Consider the following 9,783-nt stretch of genomic DNA (forward strand, 5'->3'; position numbering starts at 1 on the left):
CATAACTGCAAAACAACAGAGAAATTAATAATTATAATATCACAAGATTTGCATTGCATTGCCGGTGCAATCTAATTAATAGCTGTTTTGTTTGTAGCTTGTTGTTCTTGTTGCCTTTTTTCTTTTTAACTGAATGTTAAATGGTTCTGAAGTGAGAAACATCACTTCATGTCTTTGCTTCTCATTTTCTTCTTTCCTTCCTCACTTTCTTAGCAAATGTCCTTAATCCCTCATTCTTCTTCTCCCTTCGTGTGGAAGTCTATTGGTTTTAAGATGACATCAGCAACATTTACTGTAGGGGCATTTACTAGATATTGGATCATTTATTTAAACATGTTAGCATATTTAGCAGTCTAAAAACACTACTTCATAGCTACTGAAATGGTTCGACTTTTACAGTTTGTGCATTCAGTAACAAACGTACGATGCAAAGAAGAATTTTCTCATTTTCTGGTTTTTAAATATTAATCAGCAGCCATGCCAGCAGCTGCAGCTCTGGTTGATTGGACTTTAAGTATTTTTAAAGACGTGTTCTTTGTGTTTTAGACCTGTCTGACCAGCTGCTGGAGGTAGTGGGGCTGGAAGGAGCCATGGAGATGGGTCAGATCTACACTGGCCTGAAGAGCGCTGGGAGACGCCTGGCACAGTGCTCCTCCGTTACCATAAGGTCAGTGTTCAACTGGACCACTACTCACTTTTATTTGTCATGATGTTGTCCCTTTTTACAGAAGAGGATTAGGGCCACATGTGAAAAACTGTATAATACCAAGCTTAAAGTCAGAATTCTTAGAAAAAAAATCTGGATTCTGACTTTAAACTCAAAACTCTAATAATTTTTTCCACTCGTGGCCCTAATCCTCTTCCGTACCTTTTGCTATGTTTTGATGTCTTTTTTTGTTGTTAGCATCTTTGCTAGATTTTGTTGGTGCAACATTTTACGATTAAAATGTTCCCAAATTTTAATTGTGACATGTTTTTTTTACTGACAGAACCAGTAAATCCCTCCCCATGCAGATTGATGGGGAACCTTGGATGCAGACTCCCTGCACTGTAAGTCATTACAAGTCTGTAGCACCTTTGACGACACCCGTCTTCCATGTTTTGTGTCATCAAAAGTGTGATCCGTCTGTTACACCTGTAACCACCATGTAAGGGTGACGGTGACGGTGATGGTGGTGGTGTACTGAGTATACTTCACTACATCGCTGCAAAAAGGTGACAACAGGCATTTCACTACATCGCTGCAAAAAGGTGACAACAGGCATGCAGGAGTTCTTCATAAAAAAAAAATAAAAAAACTAGAGCTCTTCTTTTTTTATAGCCGATTTATTTCACCTTCTCGAGCGGATCAACTGATCACGGCGAAATCCAAATTGCATATATTTCCGTATTCTTTCCAAGCCTTTAGAGGGGAGGTTTGGTAACCTCAGGTGATTTTGATCTTATCTCCACAACTTGAACCTGATCAGAGGACAAATCAGCCAGAATATCAATCTATCAAGAACCTTTACAGACATGAGTGTATAATACAGAAATATGAGTGTCTTTGTATTACAAATCCAGCCTTGAAAATTATTTTTGAGATGTTCCATACAATTGTCCACATTTATTTTGTGATGGATATTAAAACTTGATCTCACCTTACATTACTTACTTTACTTATTTATATGGGACACTGCGACCCCAGTCGCTAATTTTTATCTGCAGTTCTGGGGCAGGTTGATGTTAATAATAAGCAACAAACAAAGAAAAAAGACAAAACGAAACACATTCAATACTGCATAAATGATTTTATTATACAACAATGAACAAATCAATGCACCATCCAATAAGGTCTTAAAGCAAAAATCCCCAAAAAAATTGGTATCTAATGCAGTATCTGTTCTTTCCGTTTCTCCTACAGATCATTGCTTGGTGTTTTTTGTGCAGTAATTTATATCAAATGCAAGTCTACTTCTTCTAATTTGCTTCTCAAACATGTGCTTCGACGAGTGTTTGCCCTCTGTCAAAGTCGCTCATTTTTCATAATGAAACTCCTCAGTTTGCGTTGATTATGCTTGTGTTTGGCTTTAATTACAATGCCACTGCAGATGAAGTGCTGCTGAGATTTACATATGGATTGCTCAGGCAAAGCTAAAAAAAACCCATTGCATGACCAAACGGGTAGCTTGCAAGTGCTCTTATATCTGCTGGCACAACTCCACAAAGCAAAGTTAGGATCTGACAATCAGTAATTGTGCTGCAATGATTTCCACGGCGAGTTACTCATTCTGTATGTGAGAGCTGAATTTGAATCAGTCAACCTGTCAATTGCTTATAAAAACACCACAGTTCAAATGGGATGTTAACCCACTAATTATTAACAACAACAACTATGCAAATTCATCTCAGTTCCTCTGCATGCATAACATATTTAACACCATCCAACCATTTGCATTTTGAAGCGACATATGACATGTATCACTGTCTCTAAGATAACTAGGTCTGTAAACTGAAATTTTACTGCATTTCCAGACGTAATTCTGGTGAAATGCCACTGTTAAGTCTTAAATATTAAACCCTTTTTTGTTTTCTTAGTTTGGATGGTTTTTGATGGCCAGGGAGTACAGTACATCACATAGATAATTTGTTCTAATTGTTTTTATTTTCTAAGAGCCACATTGCTCTGTAAGTGGGGCACTTGATGCATATAAATGCTTGATGTTGCATCTTTAAAACAGAGCTCAGTTACCCTCAAAATGTTTTACAGGAATTTTTTTAGATCCTTCTCATGTGACCAATGTCGTGCCTAAAAAAGGTTATCATTTTGTAAAGTACATCAGAAACATTAAGCTCAATCACGTTTAATGATAGCCTACAAAAGCTGGTAATTGCTACTGAGTCAAGTACAACAAATGGCAGCTTTCCTTTGAAGTGAACGTGGTCCCTTTAATGCAGATGGTAGCATTTCCTCTCCCCATTACTGCGTTTAGACTTTTAGTGCAACAGTATAATGATATGTGCTTGATATGACAACCCTTGATGGTTGATATTTGTTGTTCCATTGATCTACAATTTCAACCTTTAACAGAAATGGCACCATTGTTGGGAAACAGAATATTGTCAGATATAATACCCATGAAGACCATACTTTACCATAATCCAGGTTAACGTATGTTGCCATTCTTTATAAGAGACATAAACCCCAGGGATTCTCAAAGCTTGTCACATTAAGGACCCTCAAAAGTGCACTTATAAGCCAACAGGCCCCATTTGACAAGAAACCATATGGACGCATAGTTGTGGCTGCATTATTGAATTTCATTATGTGGGAAATTGACAATCATCATTATTTAATATAGGAGGGATAGATTCTAGTGATTTAAATTACAGGTGAAATGATTAATGTGTTCCTCATAATGCTTAGAACTCCTGTAGTGTCTTTAAAGATACCACTGATTGCTGCATGCTACATTCATTAATTCTGTTTAAGATCTTTAAAATACAAGAATCATGTGAATAAAGATTTATTTGCATTTTTTTTTCACTCAGAAGAGGTGTGACCTGACAAACTGATTAACCTTTCTCAGTCGCAGAATGTGGAGTGTCTCCAAACACAGAAATTATCCACCTTTATGTTTTAGATGGGTATATTAAAGGTACCCTGAGGAGTTTTTGACCACTAGTGGTTCTGTGGAGCAATGCTTTTAAGAACAGTTCCCTGTTCTGTTAGTATCTTGTGGACGCATGCACTTGACACAATAGTCCTGTCTGTGATTTTACACTATTCCAATGATCAACAGACAAGAAAGGTAGCAATGCACCGACAAAGGCCCTGGCCTGGGAATAGCGTGAAATCACCGACAGGACTATATTGTGTCAAGTGCATGCATGCCTGTCGAGTTTGAGAACATTCATGCTGTCAAGAGTCTTTTGACTTTGAGTGCCACCCTTAGGAGAAAGTTTACATTTCTAGTCCCACTAATAGTACAGCTCGGAACAGTCCAACTGCCAAGTCTCTTGATACTTCTACCGAAGGCCTTTAGACTTTTTGTCTTGTTTAAATAATATATACTGTAGATATGAAGGTACCCTACAAACATGGATTAAAACTCGACAGGCATGCATGCACTTGACACAATAGTCATGTTGATCATTGGAATAATTTGAAATCACAGACAGGACTATTGTGTCAAGTGTATGCGTACACAAGATACTAACAAAACAGGGAACTGTTCTTAAAAACATTAATCACATATCACACAAAGCACATATCATTATACTGTTGCACTAAAAGTCTAAACGCAGTAATGGGGAGAGGAAATGCTACCATCTGCATTTAAGGGACCACGTTCACTCAAAGGAAAGCTGCCATTTGTTGTACTTGACTCAGTAGCAAATCCCAGCTTCTGTAGGCTATCATTAAACATGATTGAGCTTAATGTTTCTGATGTACTTCACAAAATACAAAAAAATGATAACCTTTTTTATTTTGTATAGGGACGAGTGTGTAGTTTAGGCCTATGCCACACACCACAGCATTTATAGCCTAAGCTAATATGCAATGCACGTCCCTAGATGGACCCTTTTTTAAATACAATAACTCAACACTTACATTTGCGTGTCAATACATTTGGCTATATGTGGAAATATTTACCCAAGGGGGTCACTGAAAAATACTTGGAATGGACCCATTGGTTTAATGAATTTCCATACCAAATGTCATGGTAATCTGGATAGTACAGTAGATGTTGAGCTATCTTGCTACGACCAAATTGGTAGATCAAGGGAAGGATTGACCCAATAGGCCCCATTGTGGATACTTGCTTTTGCCTAAGGAATAGAATTATCATGAGTTTATATTGTGGCACACTATAACCCTGGCATATTAATGGATTATCAAAATTGTCTGTCTATTGACTAATCAAGTAATATAATCAAAGGAGGAAAGAAGAATCTGCTGGCTGGGAGAAGGAGAGTGGCCTTTGAAAGCTCTACTCAGGTGCAATCTATAATTCTGATTAGATTAGAGCAGGTGGTTCATTGGGCCGCAGTTTCCTGAACCAAAGGAGGAAAATGGGCACAGAAAACAGGAAATGGTACCTAGACAACATTAGATCACTTATTTCTATACATTTCTTTGTAATGCAGCAAGCAGCACTAAACTAAATCGTAGCTTCTTTGCTTCTCTCCAACACCAGATTGAGATCGTCCACAAGAACCAGGCTCCCATGTTGATGGGAGCGCCACAATGCCGAAGCTTTTTCTCCTCCGTCATCAGACGAACACGCAGCGAGAGCAAAGACTGATCGGTTCAAGGCCTTTTTCGAGTCCTCACAAGCACCTGGAGAGCTGCGAGCCACAAGTTGATCATCACAGCCCGTTAGTGAAGAGGGGGCTCTTTGATGCCTGTTTGACAGCCCAGCGCAAAGTAGCAAACTGTAGGTTCAGTATGTATCGCCGGCAGCGTGGAGACGTCACTGAGTAGCCCTTATTTAATGCAGAATAAGGTGTGTTAAGGAATGATGCTTCAGTCAACAGTGTGTAGAGTAGTTTAGCTCCAAAAATACTGAGGCTATTTCGGGAAGTCCAATTTTATAAAAGTCTGTTTTTATTTTTGCTGTTCTGATCTGTGCCATGTGGACAAAACCCACAGATGAATGTGTTTTTTGGGGATATGATGTATTTATTTATTTATTCATATTTTGCTGCTATTGATGTTTTTTAACAGATTTTTGCATTTGCATACCCCTGATGCATGATGGACAGTGGAAGAGGTTGCTGCTGTTGAAGCTGACATATCTGGAGCTTGCAGACGATCTTAGCCAAGCGTTTAGTAAGAAGTAAAGTCTCTTTGCTCAGCATTTCATCAGCGCTTCACTCATGAATGGCTTCACGTTGTGAAAAGACAAAGAATCACTTTTGCTTTCTTTTAATGGTTCCTGCAAGTCATCCTTGTCATGTTTTTGATCTGCCGTGTTGCTGTTCCGTCAGTGGAAAGATTAGGAATGATTATTGATCTTCATAAAAAATGCATGACACTCTTTGTTTTACGTCGCACGAGAGAGATTTCCAGACAGTTTTAACAATTGTGCGCACACTTTGTGTTGCATGAGTGACCAAGATCTGTTTTGATACTTGTGGAAATTGATCGTTTTTTTAATCTGCGTCTAAACTGCTGCTCGGTTTAACCATATCATACTTTATAAGATGGCTGCATTTTTATGAAATCCTGTGTGTTTTTTTTTAACAGGTACTCATGTACTTTTAAAGTAAAAAAAAAAAAAAAAAAAAAAAAAAGGCAACAGAAAAGAGCCTAGTGTTTAATCAGAATGTGTATTGGTACAGTGACTGTAGAGTTGGATATTCACAAGAAGCAGTTTGACCTCCTCTGGTCATTGATTTGTTCTGATGTCTACGGTTGAGTGTTTACAGTCCGCTGCGTATAAAAGCGTGCATTGACCAATTAAGGTCTAAATACAAAATGATTATTGACATTTATAGTACAAGCTTGATTTAAAGAATCAATACTGAAAATCAATCCCATCCAATAATTAGTTACAGTTTTCAGAGGCATTTTACAGCAACTGACGTGCACATGCCATCTATAAATTATTTAATAATGCACTTTTCATTCATTTTAAACTGCTTATTTCCTTTGAGTGTCCTGTTATATGACATTATTCTGGATGGTAATGGTAATGAGTCAGTAGGCTACATTTCTGCATTTTAATAGTATTTATCTCATTCAGTCTCACCAAAGACAAATTTGAAATTTTGGGTGATTTGTTACAGATCTACCAGCATGACCAACACCTGATAAATGTGTTGTTATTAACTAAATTGCACGCCTGCTTCAGTCTTTAAAAGTGCCATACGCCAGTGGAGACTGAGGTCTGATGAGTCTCCCATCTCATTGTTTTGTACGGTGCTGCATTTGTACAGTGAGGTTGTATTTTTGTACATAGTATTTATTTATTTGTCCGCTTACTGCTTTCACTCTAGAACTCACGCCATGTTGTTCTGTCTAAAAAAAATTCTGCCTCCCAATGTTAACTGGGAAAAGTGATAATATAAATAATAATAATAATAATAATAATAATAATAATAAAAAAGCTTTTGTTGTTTGACACATTGTTCTGGTGTTCTTTGTACATTGACCTTTGACCCCTTAATGCACATTATGGTACTTAAAGTCAAACTAAATTTGAATTCTACTCACTTTTTGTGTGAGGAAAAAGAAAAAGAATGTTTTTGGACCTTTGTAAGTTATTCAAACTTTCCACTTACTTATATACTAACCTAGCAGCGTGACTCTGAAGTCCGGGATAACAACCCCCCTCCGACCCGATTTTCCCATTTTGCATCTAGGGTTACACTTACATCAGACCTCTTTAAAATCTAACTTGAAATTTGTTATCTTGAGGGAGAAATGTAATCCCTCATTTACCTGGTTAAATACACTTGTGATGACACATTGGATTTAGTAGCATTTGTTGATGATTGCTTTGCTGGGTGTTTTTACCACACATTAAAAAACATGGACATTTCAGGGGACAAAACGGGGACTGTCCCCGATTTTTGGGGACATCTGGTCACCCTACGGTTAGTCTCGCATTGCCAGACCTTCCTCCACAGCGCTGCGGAGGAAGGTCTGGCTAGTCCACACAGCATTCTGGGATGAGAGAAAAACGTGCTCTGGTTTATTGGCATTTCTTTAAACCAATCACAATCATCTTGGGCGGTGCTAAGCCCCGGACGCAATGACGGTGCCGCTGCAAAATAGCCTCGGGAAGGAACTTGTTTTAGTGGAACATGTACGTTCAAAAGTTGTTTTAGTTGTTCAACAGAAAACTCAGATTGGACAGATAGTCTAGCTAGCTGTCTGGATTTACCCTGCAGAGATCTGAGGAGCAGTTAACCATAGTCCTCAGAAATCCACCTGAGTTTAGAATACCAACACAAAGAAAGCGGAAGGACATCCGGCCTAAAAAGAGGGACATCCAGTGGAATTTCCGGCGACACCTGAACAATCCCAGAAGTGGAACGTTGTCGATATAGACTACCCTATGGTAGACCCTGTACTGTAGGTAACAGATTAGCTGTCTAACTGTACCGAACAACAGCTAATTCATTAGCTACAGTAGAACCCCAACTGCAGCTAACGAATTAGCTTCTAACTGCAGCTAATTCTGTAGCTACATTATACCCCCTACTGTAGCTACTGAATTAGTTTTCTGACTGTAGCTAACTACTCTAGCTAATGAATCACTGTGGCTGTCTAACTGTAGTGAACAACAGCTAATTAGTTAGTTACAGTAGACCCCCTACTGTAGCTAATGAATAAGCTGTCTTTTCTCTTTCATGGGTCTAGCTGTGGTTATGGAAAATGACCAGAATGTCAAAACCGTAGTACGCACTACATTTCCCAGGGATTTCAATCACATTCAAATGTCATTCAAGTCACTGAATAACGTGTTTAAATAAGTTATAAATTAGGACTGAGCAATGGCTTACAATGTCGACTATTTTAGTGCCCATACACACATTTGCTCCAATGAAATTAACTTTACCAACATTGTCAGTCGTTACCAAAGATTCATGCTGCCATGAAGAACAAAAATGCTCTTTTTGGTAATTACAATTTTGACCAAATAAGTATAAAACAAACCTTAAGACACTGATTTCATAATAAAAAATGTATGTCAATTTCAGTTAGACTTTCATGGCACCTGCTAGGACCTCATTAGACTGAAGCACCAGTCTTCACAACTAAACCAAAATAAATCTTTCAATCCAATTGTCTGGAGTGGCACTTTGTTTACTGCATGTCTCGGTGTCAGATGGGTGGACGCCTACACTTGAACTGCGTTTCTCCGTCCTCAGGGGGGTTCAGCAAGAGTGACACAGTACTTCACTTCACATCCACTTCATCTGCCTGGTAATGTAACCCTAGTTCCTGGATCCAAGATGGCATCAGCGTGACCACTGCTGGCTTCCGATATGTCCGTCTTTCAGTCAAGTGTTTAATGCAATGGTAAAGTTCCCTTTGTGGGGTTTATCCTAGATCTGTCCTTTATCAGTGCTGGGGAAATCTTTGTTGATTGTTGCACTGTAGAAACACATTTTAGCCACTACAGTTACAAAGCAAATCAAGCTTAGTCCTGGTTGTGGTAGGGAACATTACTTTTCAATCTGACAATTTACTTTTCTCCATTACTACCTCAGAGTACTTTTAGCTATAACTCCTGTTAGACATACATGTGCCATCAAACCATTGTTTTTTTAATCTTTTGCAAATGATAAGATGCTTAAATTTTACTGGATTAAAAATCAAGGTGAGGTATGAGAGAAAGCCATTAAAAAAAACAAGTAGAGTCAATTGTATTGATGTAGCCCAACATGAAATAGTGTCAAAGTGCTTTACAATCTGTAACATCTACAACGTATGACACTACGTATCTAGATCCGACAAACGCAGTGTAACCAGTAACCAGTAACATAGCTCAAGCATGGCGTTCGTTGTTCGACTGATCGTGACTGTTTTCCCAAGATGGCGCCTGCCTGTATATGTGAACAGTACTATCTTTATAAACTATCTTTGTAATAAACTGTCTGTACACTTACAAAGTTCTCAATGCTTTGGTTTACATGTAGGGACCCTCATTATGGAAGTGTGGTGCTATTTTGAGCCTTGTTAGTGGTATAGAAATAGCAATTTCTTTTTATTTTACCCATGCCCCGACGACTAGCTTTCTAAGCTAATTAGCGGTTTGCGGTTAGCGGTTTGCGATAAAACTGGTC

The 9,783-nt window shown here is 38.4% G+C and overlaps 1 protein-coding gene across 4 annotated transcripts in view; it reads left to right on the forward strand.

The window, feature by feature from the left end:
* Positions 1-7,069, forward strand: part of dgkb (diacylglycerol kinase, beta) — a 129,006-nt gene extending 121,937 nt beyond the window's left edge. For all 4 annotated transcript variants that reach the window (XM_036006491.1, XM_036006492.1, XM_036006490.1 and 1 more), the window contains 3 exons: positions 547-667; positions 990-1,050; positions 5,181-7,069. In XM_036006491.1, the coding sequence (XP_035862384.1) occupies positions 547-667; positions 990-1,050; positions 5,181-5,288 (290 nt within the window). In that variant the 3' untranslated portion in view covers positions 5,289-7,069. The remainder of the gene's footprint in view (positions 1-546; positions 668-989; positions 1,051-5,180) is intronic.
* Positions 7,070-9,783: the final 2,714 nt, after the last annotated feature.

The sequence above is a fragment of the Sander lucioperca genome, chromosome 10, assembly GCF_008315115.2.
Source record: "Sander lucioperca isolate FBNREF2018 chromosome 10, SLUC_FBN_1.2, whole genome shotgun sequence".
Taxonomy (NCBI): domain Eukaryota; kingdom Metazoa; phylum Chordata; class Actinopteri; order Perciformes; family Percidae; genus Sander; species Sander lucioperca.